Genomic DNA, 18,308 nt, shown 5'->3' with positions numbered 1-18,308 from the left:
ATTATTCCATTTTACACTCTTTTTCCTTCTTTGCCTACTATACTCCCACATCTCTGCAGAAGTTGGGTGAAGTGTCATTCTGAGTTTGTTTACATGAAAGAATTTTCTAGAATATCTTGTATATCTGGGAGTTCCCACCTCCTAGATTAGAGGAACATGATTTGTCACTAACAGGTACATTATAGCTTATATTTATATGAAAATATTACATGAACATTATATTTAAATCATTTTTGTTCTTATTTTATGGATGGTGTTTTGGAAGTGTTTTTCTAAACCTAATCAAGAGGAATACTTATATCTGAAGAAAATTAAAGCCATCCATAAAAGAAGGATCTTGATTACTCCTGTATTTCAGTTTTGTTGAAGCTTGGTGTAAAGAGAACATACAAAAGACTGCAGTAAATTACTGGTTTAATTATGTAACAAAACCAAAACATTTCAGAAGCACATAATTCTATAGGCCAGGATGAAATGCAGCATATCTTCACCACATTTTTTCTGGCCTTGTTTCACAAAGAAAGTGCATACATGGTGGTGGAACAGTTCTTACAGAAACCAGCTTAGAATTGTCTATGTCATTAAGTAACTTAGGAAAAACTTCACTAACAATGTATGTTTCTATGTTTAAAGGGATATTTAAACCAGTTGAACTCTACTGTTGATCAAAATCCACTGTCACAAATGCATTTGCATTTTGGGATTAGAAGAAAAGCCAGTTCCCCAGGATCCTTGAAAAATCTCTGCTTGGAAATTTTCAGCAATGCTGAAATCCATTTTGCAGCGATTCTTTATGACACTTTCACGACAGACTATAAAATACAATTGCCCAAAATGATTAACAAATCAATTATGCTTCTGAGCTGAGTGGTTCTTCACACCACATTTATAAATGGAAAAACAACATGTAAATGGCAATTTGTGAAAGAATGACATATACAGCCATTATCATATGTAGTGAATTGGACACTAACAGAAAACATCTGCATGGACTTCTGTGGAGATTGCTGGTTTGGGGATGTAAATACTAAAATGAGTACTTCAGGCAATCAAGTTTTTCCCCAGATTTGCCCTTTGCAAATTCAATTGGGAGACATCCTTGCAATTTCTTCTGAACCATCTCTTCAGTCTCCAGAAATAAATTTGATGAATGTTTCTGAAGCATCATTCATTGACTGTCTGCAAAACACCACAACTGAAGATCAGTCACTTTTTGGTTGCAAACTAAAAGGAATGCATACTGTTAATTCTCAGTGGCTGAGTGTTGGGACACATTATTTTATCACAGTAAAAGCAAGTGGTCCATCGTTTTGTCACCTGGGGCTACAACTAAATGTGACAGTGAAAGAACAGTTCTGCCAGGAATCTCTGAGTTCAGAATTTTGCTCTGGGCATGGCAAATGTCTTACTGAAGTTTGGAGCAAGACATACAGCTGCCATAGCCAGCCTCCATTTTGTGGAAAATACTGCCAGGAACTTGATGCATGTTCTTATAAGCCATGTGAAAATAATGGCATTTGCATTAATAAAAGAGGAAAATGGAATAAGCAAGGATATGAATGTATCTGTCACCGACCATTTACAGGTAAGATTTTTTTTTTTTTTTCAATAACATAATCCAGGATGCCTTGGTGGCTCAGTTGGTTAAGTTTCTGTCTTCAGCTTAGGTCATGATCAGTGTCCTGGGATCCAGTCCCACATTGGGCTCATTGCTCAGTGGGGAGCCTACTTCTCCCTCTGCCTGCTGCTCTCCCTTCCTCTTTCTCTCTCTCTCTCTCTCTGACAAATAAATAAATAAAATCTTAACAACACCAAAAAAAAAAGTCTATTAAAATAGGAAAATAAACCGAGTTCATAGACTGTTACTTTCCAAAAAACAAACTACCTTTCTAAAAATCTTACAGATCTTTTAGAATGGGCTAAATTTGGAATCTGGATATAACAAAATTCCTATCAGGCATTTTCTAAAATGATTTTTTTTTTGCTTATTTAAATAAGAGGGTTTTTTAAAAAACATAGTTTTACCCTGAAATACTTATTTTCACATCTTTCTCAAAATTCACTCTTAATGTCTCATATATTTTTTAAAAAATTATCAGAATAGTATTAGTCATAGAATGAAATTTCCAAGCTTATGGTATTTAGTTGAAACTGTTCTGGGTGATAATGTAGGAATTAAGTGTGGATCTGAGTGGAGGAAGATAAAGAGGTATGTGGCTGTGTGGCTGTGGGGAAGGCATAAAGTTGCTTGGCAGAATTGGAAAAGAAAAGATAATTGTGAGCCAAGAGCAATGTTGTTTTTTGTTTGTTTGTTTTGTTTTGTTTTGTTTTGTTTTTTGAGAGAGAGAGAGAGAAAGCTCACATGCACATGACCTGTGGGGGGAGGGGCAGGAGGAGAGAGAGAGAGAATCTTAAGCAGGCTCCATGCCCAGTGCAGAGACCAATGCGGGGCTCAGTCTCACGACCTTGAGGTCATGACCTGAGCCAAAATCAAGAGTAGGTCGTTTAACCAACTGAGCCACCCAGGTGCCCAAGAGCATGTTCTTAATGGATGCTGGTATGGCCTTATGAAGTGATTAATAGATAATAGTAGAAAGGAGGAAAGAACTTGATGTAATTAATAAACTAAATGAGAGGCAATGATGAGGAAAGGTAAAAAGAAGACATTTGGTGAGTAGATGAAACCAACAATCTAAAAACAATGTAAACTATACTACCTGAGCCTGAAGTGAGGATTTAAAGGAAAATCAACTATCACTACTTGAAAGTTTACTAGGGAATTTGGGTCATCAGAGGGAAATGAAGAGAAACATTGAGAAATATAGGGAAAAATTTAATCTATAGGAACTTATGAAAGTGTTTCTTTTATTGGGAGTTTAGAGACCTGGCATAGAGAGTTGCAAAGATAATGGATAAGACAAGGATGATGTAACAAAGTGAATTGCTTGATGCAGTTTGTAATGGTAGTATGGGAAAACAAATAACAGATTGGTAGTACATTTGGTCAAGAGAGAGGAAAGGGAGTGAGCTGTAGATATGATAAAACAGATGAAGCTCAGAGGTACAACTGTAAATTTTTTCAGGCAGGCTTTAGGGGACTTGAAGTTCTTCTTCTGTGCGCCTGGGTAGACTATACTATACACACTTAAGAAGACTGTATAATAAAATATCTCAATACACCCTTGCAGGCGCTAAAATTCACCTAAGCCAATCTTTCAGAGTAATTTTAGACTGTGATAGGGAAGTACTAAGTAAGACCTTTCAGAAGTTAATCTCAGAAATATCCACTGAACATCCTCTGCCTATAATTGGGATCAAATTCTCATTTTACTCTTACTGGCATTGGTGGACAAAAATGTAAGTAACCCCAACTCTTCCTGGAGTTTATCAGATAATTAAGACTAAGACAGGTCATGTGGTGTCTAGGAGGCTCAGTTGGTTAAACCTCTGCTTTCTGCTCAGGTCATGATCCCAGGACCTTGGGATCTAGCCCTGCTGCAGGCTCCCTGCTCAGGGGTGAGTCTGCTTCTTCCTCTGCCCCTTCCCCTGCTCGTGCTCTCTAACTCTCTCAAATAATTAAATGAATAAAATCTTTTAAAAAATTAAATTAAATTAAGGCAGGTCAGCAAAGAAGTGAAAGCAGTCAAATTGCTGATTTGGGGTGAGTGAAAAAGCAATTTAATTGAGAGATCCTAAAGCATACATTTAGTTTGTCGAAAGTATTTTAAACTATAGTTAGCCAGAAAATTTCTACCATTTATCAGAATATTAATTGGCACATATGTAATCATATGTCATAGAATGCTGTTTCAATGATTTTATCTTGGTTGCATACAGGTGTTTGTTTCTACCCAATGTTTATTTGTTTATTTATTAGGAACACAGCCATAGATAATTTAAATAATTAAATGTTAAATACCATAATACTAACCATATAGCATAATGCCACTTTATTATAATTGCTTCAATTTTAAATCTCAGACAATACAGAAATATGTAGAATTACTAAAGAAATTGAGAATATTAACTGTATTAATTTGCTAGTGATGCCATAACAAAGTACCATAGTTTGAGTGGCTTCAACAACAGAAATTTATTTTCTCACATTCTAGAGGCTAAATGTTAGAGACCAAAGTAAAATGTAAGCAAGATTGGTTTCTTCTGAGGCCTCACTCCTTGGTCTATAGATAGCCATGTTCTCCCTGTGTCTTCCCTCTGTATGTGTCTGTATGTCCAAAAATTTTCTTCTTATAAGGACATCAGTCACATTAGATTAAGACCCACCCTAATGGCCTCATTTAATCTGTATTACCTCTCTAAAGATTCTGTTTCCAAATATGGTCACACTATGAGGTCCTGGAAGTTAGTATTTCAGATATGAGTTTTGAGGGCTCTCATTTATAGCCCATTACACTAAGATTGAAATAGGATATGACCTATTGGACATTCTCTTATTAATTTAGTTTTTGTACATGGAAATATTTGGCACATATTATATTTACTTAAATTTTTATTGTTTTGGGGTTGTTTGGAGGTAAAAGAAGGAAGAAGAGTTCTATATTATTGAGGCAGGGCTGTCAGTCTATAAAGAATTAGAAAGGAATCAATGATAATGGCAAAACTGCTTACAAATTAAATTAAGAATTCAATTAAAATGGAGGGGTGGCTGGCCTATCACTAAATTATGGGCAACTGTTTTATAGTAACGTGTGTCTGTTTCCAATGCCCTGGAATTTTGTAGGCACATTCCTCTACAAAGGATATTATGAGTTAATTAACTGCACAAAAAAATATGCTGTGAAAGATTATGGTATGTGATGTTGTAGGACCACGATAGTTTGTATTAGTGAGATTTGGAAACTTGGTAGAATAGATAGGGCAAGAAAATGTAGAGTTTAGAAGTTGGTGCATAACTTCTGAGAATCAAAGTAGCCTTTTCTCACCCCCCCATAATTTCAGATTTTATTTTATTATTTTATTTTATTTTATTATTTTATTTTATTTACTGTGGAAAGAACACTTAATATGATATCTACCCTCTTATTTAATATTTAAGCATACAATATAAAATTGTTGATAGTACACGCAGTGTTGTATAACAGATCTCTAGAATTTATTCAACTTGCTTGACTAAAACTTTATGTCCTGGTTTTTCTTCAGATTGTGTCAATTTTTCACATTTTTCTCTTTTGAATTATCACTTTGTCTAAGTGATAGGGCTAAGACACAATATACTTTTGAATATGTCACTTTGTAAATTAGCACTGCAGGGATAGCACTGTATGTTGAAGAACTGACATATATATAAATTAATATTATCTGTCAAAACATGATTAACAAATTCAAATTATCATGAAAATCAACTAAAGTTCAAATATCAACAATCAAAAATATTTGAATACTGTAGTGTGGGTCAGAAGATGGAAAAAGCTTACTGAAGATATCAAGCTTATTGAAATTAATCTTTGTTTCAATTTAAATACCTCATCATAGAGTTTTATTTCTTTTTTTAAGATTATGTATTTATTTATTTATTTATTTATTTATTCATTTATTCATTTATTTATTTATAGGATGGGAGCAGGGGGAAGGGAAGAGGGGAAGGAAGGGAATTTCAAGCAGACTCTGTGCTGAGCACAAGCTCAGTGCAGAGCTTAGTTCCATGACCCTGAGATCATGACCTGAGCCTAAATCAAGAGTGGGTCACTTAACAGACTGAGCCACCCAGATGCCCCTTTTTTCTTAATTAGAGTTACATTTTGACAAAATTTTAGTCTTCATTATTAAACAATTGGGGGAAAATTAATGACCATAGTTAACTATATACAATGTAAATATTTTTAATCTAATTGAAACATTAATTTTCTTTCATTTGAATAGGCATGAATTGTTCAGAAATTATTGGCCAGTGTCAACCACATATCTGTTTCCATAGGAATTGTGGCAGTATTACTATAAATAATCTCATCTGTGAATGTGGTGAGCCATTTTCAGGTAAAAAATGCACATGTATATATGTATATATGCATGCATACAAATCATTAATTTTTTGTCTTATTTGCTTCACATTAAATTTGAAATGTTTCATTAATTACTGAAAAATGCAATTTTAGAGTTTGTACACTCTGAATATGTTTTAGGAATATGTTTAATCAGTTTGGTTAGCAATTAAATGATCCTGCTAAATATTCCGTAATATAAGACGAGTTTTGGACACCAGTTGGCAAGTTTTTTCACCATGATAAAATATATTTTGTTCATAAGTTCTAAAATATTTTTAGACATAGTGCACACAATTTGCATAATTTTGCACATTTTGCACATACTTTGCATAATTATATCTAAGTTATTTCCTTATGTAACATGTCATTACAGACAAATCCCCTTTTATGAAGAGTAAAAATGTTTTATTTCTTCTCAAATGACTTTAAAGATGTGGAATGATGTCACTGTTTAAGCCAGTATGTTCTTAACTATTGATTAAATGTTTAATGAAAATACGTTTAAACCATTCCAGTCTCATCTTTAAACTCTTCTACAGTTTCCCATTTTCTGGGAAATATAACTCATTATCTATGAGTATATCTGTCTCTCTTCAAAATGTCTTTAAGCAGTGGTGTCTCCAGCCACAATTAGAAGACACCTACAGACTCCTTTTGTGGGAGTACAACAAAAAGATGCATGTCTTCCAAATAACAGAGAATGGCGATATCTCTTAGTGCTTCTCTTGCAGGTCCTTCCACGTGACTCCACTGAGGGAGATTTGAAATTTTGGTAGAATACATTAATCACTGTCCCACAGTAAGAAGGTTTGGTGGCAATGCAGGCAATAAGGATTCCAATAATTGTCTTTAAAAAAAAAAATATTTTCAGATCTTTTATCCCTCCAGTCTTCTCTTTCCTTGAGAGAGGTTATGAGTTGAAAGATTTATATGGTATTTTACTGTATCCTGAATATGTATGAAAACCATATAATTTATCTTCCAAACCATGACTTTTTTGAGCAAAAGAGGTAGCTAAAAACAGTTACAGTTATATAATATTTGAAATATTTATTTATTGAAGAGCACATTGTTTTAATTAAATAAGCAGACACATAAAGTAGACCTATTCAAAAATTATTTTTAATAAAATTATTTTCAAAGAAGATAATTATAATTTGATCTTTGATCTCTATAAACCAAAGTTTAAAATATGCTTTTTATTGATTATCTGAACATTACAAAACAGTAGAAGCAGAAACTGTGTTTAGCCATATTTATCTCTAAATAATATGTTGCTAATAGTTTTCTGAAGAATGAATATGTTTTAATGTGGTCTAATTATTTTAATTTTTTATAAAGTTATACTCTCTTCAAAGATGCATTTCTGATTAATAAATTTGAAATTGTTAATGTCTTCACTTGACTCCTAACTATGCCATTCGTAATCGAGGACATTTTCACTGAACTGTTGAGGTTCCTGTTAATCTCAAAAGAAATCTGCTAAATGGAATGTAGTCGCAATTCAGTTTTTGTATAAAATACATAAAACAGGTTTTTTCATAGCAGCCATATTTTTATTCTGTTTAGTATTATTTTCTTTGACAGACATTTTCAAAGAAAAACCGTATGAAATAAATGATCTTCACATATGATTCCTTTGAATGTTTGGCTAAGCTTAGGTGATGCAAAGTTATAGGGCTTCTCAATTTATTTCCATTATGTTCTGGTACACAACTTTATCCATAAAATATAGGCTCCTTCTCAAATATTGCTTCCCACAAGTCCAGTTATTCCAGAGCAAAATTATAGTATTTATAATATTATACACTTTTGAACTTATTGAATATGTTCAGTGTCTCTGTTGTGTTATGCTAGAATACATTTTAATGTCTTTTTAAAAATAAGGACTACTCACTAAAACTTTCAAAAACTGATTTTTCGTGTGCTTGATTTATTAAGTTGTTTGATTAAATGCTTGTTACTGGTTTTGAACAAAATAGACCAAAATTTAGAGGATTCTTTCACTAAAATGTCATTGTGACATTGGATTTATTTTCAATCACTTGTCAGAAGCTTAAACATTTCTAAAATCCAAATGTTAATGGATGGCAGCAAAAGAAAGCACATTCTGCCATGTTACACGTTTTCCCCCCGCCTATCAGCTCTGTCAAAAAAAAAAAAATTGTTGTCCTGTGACTATTTAAAGTTATTTGTAAAATTTGCAACTATGGATTCTATTTCAATTATGTGAATATCACTAGTTTGGATTAAAATATGAATTATGTGTGCACTACAATAAATTCCAAGCATATTTCTTTCTCATCCTTTTTTCAACTTAATTCCATCCTTTTCTCAACTTAATCAAAACAATGTATATATCATGATATACTTAACAAAAGTTTTATTTAAAATTTTAACTTAAGAACAAATAACTTTATCTTTGAACAACTTAACTGAATTTTCAAAAGCATTCCTAATATCATTATGTATCTTGCATTGAACAAAATAAACTTGCGAAACTTTATTTTAATTCAGTTAATTGGATGGAAAAATCAGACCATTATTGAAATTAACTGATGATTTATTTAAAGCCTCTAATTTTACTAATATCAAGCAGCTTGCATCTTTTTACTGTGTGTGAAGTTATTGTCTTAATTCAGCTGACACATTTATATAACTATCATTTTACATATATGTACAGAGAAATTTGCAATAGAAAATGAGGGAAATCATTTTGGGGCAGTCACTTGGTGTAAATGAAAAGACATGCTTCACAGAGTAATATATAAGAATAACTCTCCATCTGCACCTAATTCATCATGGCAGGCAGTATTTTAAGATAATTACTAACATTGAAAATAGATGCTGATGGTTCTTCAACTAATGTGTATCTTCTGGTTTTCATATAGTCAATGATAGCAGTGGTGGATCTGTGGTGGATCATTAACAGTGACATAGTATAGGGGCAAACTACATATTAATTATCAACTTTCCAGATAAACATAAATTTGAAACTTTTAAATTAAAAATATAAATTGCTTTTTATCTTTTTGCATTTCAAGTATTTATTATAAAATAAGAAATAAACATCAGCACAAAACAAAATATGTAAATAATATATATTTATGCCAGGGACTTGTAAACTTCTTTTCTGTAAAGGATCAGATAGTAAATATTTTAGACTTTCTGAGCCATATGAGCTCTATTGCAATAACTCAACTCTGTTATTGTAGTGTGAAAGAAGCCATAGACAATATGTAAATGAGTGAATTTGGTTTGCTCCCATAAAACTTTATTTACAAAAATAGGTGGAAGATCATATTTGGCTTAGAGTTACAGTTTATCAACCCGCAATTTATACCGTACCCATGACCAATGGTAGAACCAAACTTCTATACCAAGAACATATAGACAACTCTCTATACACTCTATGACAGAACTGCTTCGTCTCTGTTTGTCTCTCGTATAAAACACAGACATAACTCATAATTTCCTGTGGTTCCCACTGACCCAGCTTATTTGCAATCAGGAAGCTTTGTGCTCATAGGGCAGCATTATCAGATCCTTCTCCTCCTATCTACTGAAAGAAGAGAGTCAGTTATTTGTGGCTTCTTGGGTCTTCAAAATCCTGCAAGCTATCCTTAAGTGAGAGATATAATATTCTTTGCATCTGGAAAGGACTGAGAAAAGAGAAGTAGGTTATCATTTGATAACTTGCTAATTTATCCTCATGTTACATAATATATTGCCTACGTATTTCTAACACACTTAGAAAAGACCATGGCAGAATTTAAAGTACAAAGTGGAGATCTATCAAACACACCCCTGTTTATTTTAATGTAAGTATGAATAATGGTACTTAGAAATCCAGGACAAATGATCGTTTGGTAGTTGGGGAGAATTGATAACTTAGCAATATTCTGTCTTACACTCCGTGAGCATAAACTGCTGCTATCATGGACAAACTAGGATGATTATTAGAAGATCTAGTAGCTATTATAGATTGGGTTATTTTTTAGTACCTATTTATTGCATTATTCTGTGACTTAAAGCCACAGCCAAAAATGTAGAGGAAACATCGCTTTTTTAAAGCTTATATAGTACATATGTGCGTGTGTATGTATATATGTATATGTGTATCTATCAATCTTCAATCAATTTAAATCAAGACTGCAAAGATATAAGGTATAGAGCACACCAATCCTATTTTAATGTTAGTTATCTTTTATGAAAATAGATATTCCTAAATTTTAAGACAGCTCAAATATTATGAAAGAGTATGAATAAGAATAATTAACTGTGAGGTCAGACTGCAATATCAGACATTATAAAAGTAGAATTAATAAAGGTCTAATAAAAACTATGAAATTATATTCTTCATTGTAATTCTAAATTTGAAATGTTATATATGATTTATGTGTCTATTATAAAGTGATTTGCTCTAATTTTATAACTTTATAAGGTTTATTGAAAAGAATTTACTGTGTCTTTTTGAGCAATGAATAAACCATTAAAATTCTCATTCTGTAGATGGTCAGTTCCTGACTTACTTTCACACTTTTAAAATATGAGTTTGATATAAGAACAAGTGATCATCAGAAAATAAACTTCAGTCTTAGTTTAGGACTAATTTATAGCTAGAAAAAATAATTTTAGTTTCAAGATTCAAAAAAGTTTATTTGCAAGGCAAGCTGGGATCTCTGTACCCAAGACAAATGATTTAAAGACACCATGGCATGGCATTGGAGGAATAATCTATTTTTTAGGATGTGATGACCTCAAATAACAGGAGGTCTAATCTGCGTAGTGACACATACTGTAAGACATTTTGTTAGTAGTTTAAATCAGAAGGTGGGCAGAATATTTTCCAATACAAAGTAGGTTTCTCCATTTTCAAAGCCCCTATCAGGAGGTAGAATTTATGGAACATATTATTTTGTTCATGGAAAGGAAAGCTAGCAGGAGCTAAGTCAGATACAACTTTTTTTTTTCATTTTTAATAATTGAACTTTAATCCTATTTGAAATTCAATTCTGATAAAGGTTGGGAAATTAATCTTTCAGTTTGACCTTGGTTCTAACCCCCTGCCATGTAGAGAATTGAACTAGTCCTTATTTTTATAAGCATAATCTGTGAAATATTATGAATAGTTACTAATCATATTACATGAGCTGATTAGCACTATACCTGTACACTCAACTCTGAGGCTTAGCATGCATAAAATTTGGAGTTAAAATTACGGCAAATATTTACACAAGTTAATTTAACACATTTAATGATGTACATAATTTTTTAGGTGTTGACTAGGAAAGAGTTCATGTACTTTACTATAGATAATTATTATTTTTACAATGTCAAACTTCATTCTGTGGTATTTTCTTGATTCTCTGGTCACTGTGATCATTATCAGCATTGATGGTGACCTGTTGTTCCAAACACAGCATAATCCACGGTAACATAACACTGAAAAGCAAAGGTTCTGTATCTAATTACTAACATGAATGATTTCCTTTACTACTTACACTCATCCTGATAATGAACTGAAGCTCACTTTGCACCTTCTGATAGTCTTCCTTCTATTGTGATAATCCTCCTTTGATTGACAGAACTATGAATTTAACCATTCCCCATCCCACTGTAAATTCTCTGGACAATTCATGTGTCCACTCAACATCTAGTATATATTATTCACTTTGTAAATAGTAATTATTGATAATTACAGGATCTCAGGATGGTCATGAAATTTTTTATTTCTTGTATTAATAAAGAGAACATAAATTGATTACAAATGAAAGGACTTGAATGCTCAATAAAGTATATAATGTAGTTAAAGTTATAAAACATATATGTTGTGACACTTTGAATGCCTTTTCATTACTATTGAATAAATAGATTAGTTAATTACAGTTTATCATGTGCCTTGCTTTTTACTAGAAAACTATTCCACAAAATAATTAATCTCATCCCTATTTAACCTTTTGAGAAAATGGTGGAAATAGAATTATAACTTGGATGGTTTTACTCCAGTGATATTATTGTCTTAAGCTAGTGTGTAATGTTGCTTCTCTGGTCTGTTCAGTGAAAAGTTAATTAAATATTTAACGGTGAGGCAATGTCAGTGTATAGTTGTATAGACCCATAGGATCCTATAGATCTGGAGAACTAGCAAGGCTTACTTGCTTTGCCATTTTTAAGTTGTCTTTCTTGATTGATTTGAATTTAATTTATTCATTTTTTCTTCGAATATAGAGACAATTCATTGACTTAATAATACTGTCTTTTGGCATTCATTATGTCTCATATGAAGTTAGTTATCGTTTGCATTATTTTTCCCTATGGATATGTCTGGTTTTTTTTCTCTGATTTAGTAATTTTATATTTTGGTTATTGACTTTACCCTGCATAGCAGTGATTTTCTTTGTATTTGTCCTACCTGGAGATTATCAAACTTCTCGGATTTGTAAGCTAATGTTTTTCACTATGTTTGGAAAGTTTTAGACCATTATTTTAAATAATTTTTTACTGCCACAATCTCCCTCTCCTTTTCTTCTACAATTACACATTTGGTAGATACCTTCTTATTTTCCTACTTGCTGCTCTGACACTATTCATTTTAGTGCAATTATTTTTCTCCCTATATCTTTTCTTCAAATTAATTTCAGTTGATTTTGTTTGTTTTGTTTACTGATGCTTTCTAATTCTGGCTGGTTTTGTTCATTCTTCAAGGACTTGGTATAGTGTGTGTGTGTGTTTAATATTTTTAAATAGAGATATAATTGACATATAACATTATATTAGTTTCAGGTGTTCAACATAATGATTTGATATTTGTATATATTGTTAAATGATCACCACAATAAGTCTAGTTAACTTCCATCACCATACATAGGTACAATTATTTTTTTCTTGTGAAGAGAATTTGTGTGCTTTAATACAGTTTTATAGTTTTCTGTGAGAAAGTTCATCTGAAAAAAGCTATTCACAGTAATGCAAAGTAACACAATCACCAATGTCAATATTTCTCTCGTGCACTCTCTTGTTCTTTTTTTTTTTTGTCTTTTTTTTTTTTTAATCTCTAGAACTTTCCTCTGTTTACGTTGAAACAGGTAACTTTGCAGGGACCCTAAACAGGATGTTTTTACCTTAAACAGGGACCTCCAGGTAGGTATGGGTCATTTTAGGCATCAAGCATATATAAGTGGACATATGATCAATTTTTGGCAAAGTGATACTGAGTTCAGTTAACATATCATGGTAAAATTTTTTAAAAGATTTTATTTATTTGTTTGAGAGAGGGAGAGAGAGAGAGAGCGCGCGCGACCGCACATGCACAGGCAAGGGGAGGGGCAGGGGGAAGAGCAGACTCCCCACTGTGCAGGGAGTCCAGTGAGGGACTGGATCCCAGACCTGAGCCAAAGGCCAATGCTTAAACAACTGAGCTTCCCAGGCACCTGATGGTAAATATTTTTTAAATTAAATTCACAACTATAGATGAGGCAGCTTTGGTAAATTGATCCCTGTCAAGAAGTTGAACTTCTAAAGGAAGACAATTGAGTAGCTATGATAAATGTATTATGTCCTGCCCAAATAATTTTACCTGGTACAACCAACTTAATTTTCTAAATATGTCTTTTTTAAATAATACTTTCTTTCTCAAAAGATTCTAATCACTTTCCCTTTGCATATATTACATGGTAGAAAGATGGAATTGAGAGTTAAATAAGTTTGGTTATTAGATTCCATAATAATGATATATAAATTTTATTCATGTAATTTTTTATTATGTCATCTATGGTATGAAAGAAATGTAATGTTCCTTCCCTACTTGCTGTGTAGAATAAAGGAGATAAGAAACACAGCATAGATGTGGTTAATATAGATTGCCATTGGAGTTAGGCAGACTTGTGTTCCAAGGCCATCTCTATAATTCCCTAGCTTTCTGATCTTTAGAATATTATTTAAGCTTTCTAAATTTTAAATTTCTGATCTGTAAAATTATGAGAATTGAAATACTCTTTTGTTTGTTTGTTTGTTTGTTTGTTTGTTTTTCCTGAGGACTAATGAAATAATTCATGTAAAGTACTTGGTAAAATCACAGACACACAATAAGTATTCACTTAATTTTAGTTGTTGCTACTTTTGCTATTGTTTGACATAACTCTCCCTTAAATGTTTATTTCTTCTATTTTATTAATACAGTCAAACCTGGTCTCCTTTTATTTTTTTCCTAGCAATTCAGTATTTATACAATTGTCTTCTATCTATTTTTATTAATCTATTTCTAAACCAATCATCTCCTGTAATCAAATGGTTCTAGTGATGGTCCGATGAATAAATCATAAACATTCACATTTTCCCTGCTGTTGCTCATATTTTTTACCTTCTTTGGAATGGAAGTTCCCTTTCCTTTCCTTTACTTCTCCAAAATTCACTCTTTTATTCCTTCTACTGATTTACAAATTCCTTCACAGCAAGGACTGCAATCTAGTCAAATTTACAGCCCCATCTTGCAGCACATATAAGGTATTGAATAAATGTTTCATAATGAAGAAAGTAAGAGACAGGAGGCTATTCTTAATCTTAAAGGAATTCAAAATATTATGATTCTCTTCTGACAGACATACTTTAGAATAGATGTGAAGCAAACTTTTTTTCAATCTGGAGTCACAGGGTTATATTTGAGTATTATACACTCTTGTCATATATAGAAAGAAAAGTATCAATGTTTTTGCTATGTGTTTTGTTAGGACACTGAAAAAAAAATACAAATATATCATCTCTTAAAAATGAAAGATATAGTCTTGCTATGCATGGCCATGTGGATAATGTGACTCTCTGCTTATCTTTGACTCATAATGTGTTCAGTTTTTATACCAACTATGAAAATTGTGGGATTGAATTGTTGTTAAACTGAAAAAAGTATAAAAGCCACTTTTAGCCTTCTAATATTGAATGTACTACTGCCTCCCCTTGTAGAATGTTGAATTGGTTCTCATTAGTGACAGATGTTCTATACATTGCAATAATACTGCCCATATAATTGTGATAATTTTTCACTTCTGATTTGTCAGTTCCAGTGATTTAAAAATCACTTGATGACTGCTTGAAAATGACTGATGCTTTTTCTATATTAAGTATTTTCTGCTGGTGCAGTGTAAGTCTTTTAATGAGTTCTTGAATTCTGTTGAAGTCTGCATGTTTTAATTCTTTGTTCAAGTAAACAGGTGTGACAATTTATAGAAATCCATGCAGAAACTCTCTAATTACTCCATCTTGGGACTTTGAAATGTGTTTTATGGGGAAGAGCCATAAACTTATCTTTTAGATACAGGAACATTTTTTAACACATGGCTTCAACTTTTATTTAGTGAAAAAAACTTGAAAATGAAAATCTAGAAAGTTGAACTTACAGAATGTTTTATCCAATAGGTAATTTTGTTATTCTATTTTGTCTATTTATACTCAATGATATTACATTTTTAGGTGCTAGCTATGAAATTCCAATATAAGACTTACTAACATATCATTATAAACATCCCTTTCAATAATATGTTCATGTTTGGTTTCTTTAATTTGTTGATTTGATTACAGTAATCAAAAATTCCAATTTTTTACAACCTTCTTCATTATGATCAGGCTTACCTTAACAACTTTATTAACTGCATACATATTCAGGAGCATTTTTAAAAATGGCCCCCAAATGAGCATTTCCTGATTCAAGACAAATATTTGAAAATGATTGATATGTTTTAATACCAAATTGTGCTGCAATTCAGTGGGATTCTTTATCAAGCTAAAGAGTACTTTAAAATAGTATAAAATAAGAAATTAAGATGTACATTTTGAGAGATGTTAATTTTTCTGTCACTTATGCATTAGATTTGATTCCATTGGCATCTGTGTCTACCTATCTATGACAGATCCATTTAGATGGCTATACCTGATATAATGGTGTTGGGGAGAAGAATTTTTCTCTACCTTTCAAAATTCTTCTAGCTGATTTAAGAATTGATTGGGCATGAGAAAGATCAATAGGAGAAAGAGAGAAAAGTTGAATTATGTGGAGAAGGCCGAATAATGGAATTGAGATTTGAAGAAATGATCAAGGCAGGCAGTTTTTATACTTTTGAGACAAACAGACGATAAATTTGTAAGAAATTCGCAGAACAAAAAAACTTAGTTTGGGAGCTTCAATTAATAAGGAATTTTTAACAGAACTTGGGCTGAGGTGGTAAATTAGCAAGGGTAGTTTAACAAAGGTAGTTTATACAGCCTTTTTGGCTCTGAATTTCCTATCTCTGGTGGTAAGATTGTCTCATTACATCCTCGTACAGGGAAGGTACATTTCACATGGAAGATTTATTTCCTCCCTATTGGAGATAAAGGGAGATCAGAGTGTTTTTCTTGCAGTAGCTGTTTCTTAACTAACTTTTAATTCAAAATACTCAATATGCAAAAGTGGTACATTTTGAGGAGGTCTGCCCTTGGCCCCTACACTGGATATACCTGAACTTAAATTCTTTAAGGAGCACTTTTCATAGAGTTTACCTGTTTTCTAACAGAATCTAAACAGTATGCATCATGGCAGATAAGCCCACTAATTGGTATTTAAAGACTGAGGTTTCACTTCAGCTGCAGTGTTATAAGGAACTAAAGTTTCCTAATGCCATCATGACTGCTTTTGTGAACCAAATGCTCTTACAAGATAGCAGCTGTAATATCTTTCCCCTTAAAATTGTCCCGTAATCATTATTACTCATGTAATAGGCATTATATTTGTATAATGAAGAATTTCATTTGATATGGTGAGAACTACAGAGCAAACAACAATTTTAGCTCACTGAATTCATATAATCATTTCTATAATAGTCTTTAATTATTCTCTTCTGAGTCTAGGTCACAATATTTGAATAAATTAAATTAGTTTATGAAAAGATGATAACTGGGAGGTGTGTGTATGACAGGGAGGACTGAAATTTATAAATTAGTCTACCTTTAGGTAAGGTAGAACAACATACATCATGTAACTTTATTTTCAAACACCAGTAAACTTCTGATTAAATCTGAAATGTTACTCTCAAAATAGCGACTTATTCTTTTCAGCATTTGCTTATAGAAAATTCAGTGTCTGGCTACATATCATTAATTAAATGTAAAATTGTTTTCAAATGAATGTCTTTTGCCTCTCAAAACATTTTGAACACAATATACATAAATTTAACCCCTCTATAATCTTGGGTTTTCCAGGAATTCCTGGTTTTCTAGTCTATAATCACAAGCATATTTCCTTCCCTATGCCTTTTATGTTCTCATCCTCAGCCAAAAAACAAGTCTCTTTTTTCCCTGGTGTTTTGTTTTTGTTTTTTGTGGGTTTTTTAGATTCTCAGGAGCCCTTTCTTTATTTTTCCTCCTCTACTACTTGCTTCAAACCCTTTCAGCACTTTTAATTCTTATGCTCTTACATCTTCAACTACCTCACAGAGTTTTACTGGTTATTTATTGTTGTGTAACAAAGTAACCCTAAACTTAGTGGCTTAAACCAATGACAACATTTATTTTTGGTCATGAATCAGCAGTTTGCTTTTATCTTTGCTTTGATAATTTCTGTTAGGAGCGGCTCAAAGGCTGGGTACTAGAATCGTCTGAAAATTGTTTATAATATTCACCTAGCATTTCACAGTTCTAGCAGGTGACTGGCTCTTGACAGAAATGTTAGCTGGTGCTATGGGATGGGATACTTACATGTACCCTCTGTGCATGACATTAGCTTTCACAACCAGAATTCCACAACCAGCCTCTGGAGAGAAGAATAAGCTGTATCATCTTTTATGACCTATCCTCAGAAGTGACATAAAATAATTCTTTCTACATTCTTTTTGTTGAAGATGTTATAAAAGTCCTCTCAGGTTGAAAGGTAGAGCAAAGGTTCTAGAAGACCATATATAGTTGGAGATATTGCTGCAGCCATATGTGATAGTCTACCATAGAATACTTCCTCTTTTTTTTTTCCCCCTTTAATATTGTGAAACCTAAGTGATTCTTAGGCTTCCTCTTCTTCTGTAGCTTATTATAGCAAAAGTTACTCATTCTGTCATGTAACTCTCACATGACATGTGGTCATTATTGCTTGCTCTTAGCGAACAATTGCACCTAACCAATTTATTGTTTTAGCCATAGCTTTCAAAATCTTCTTTCAGCTTCATGCCACCTCATATCAGATTTGCTGTTCCTTTCATCATTGTCATTTACCCTCTTCTTGGTTCCTCATCATTAACTGATAGATCCAACACCTGGCTTGTAATCCTTTTTTTCCATTGCAAATCC

The 18,308-nt window shown here is 32.3% G+C and overlaps 1 protein-coding gene across 1 annotated transcript in view; it reads left to right on the top strand.

Annotated features, from left to right (window-relative positions):
- The first annotated feature begins 834 nt into the window (after positions 1 to 834).
- Positions 835 to 18,308, top strand: part of EYS (eyes shut homolog) — a 1,466,842-nt gene continuing 1,449,368 nt past the window's right edge. The window contains 2 exon segments of the mRNA XM_008684895.2: positions 835 to 1,585; positions 5,881 to 5,994. Coding sequence (XP_008683117.2) covers positions 835 to 1,585; positions 5,881 to 5,994 — 865 coding nt within the window.

The sequence above is a fragment of the Ursus maritimus genome, unplaced genomic scaffold (genome assembly GCF_017311325.1).
Source record: "Ursus maritimus isolate PB19 unplaced genomic scaffold, ASM1731132v1 scaffold_29, whole genome shotgun sequence".
Lineage (NCBI taxonomy): Eukaryota > Metazoa > Chordata > Mammalia > Carnivora > Ursidae > Ursus > Ursus maritimus.
This window is presented reverse-complemented; position numbering and strand designations above follow the sequence as displayed.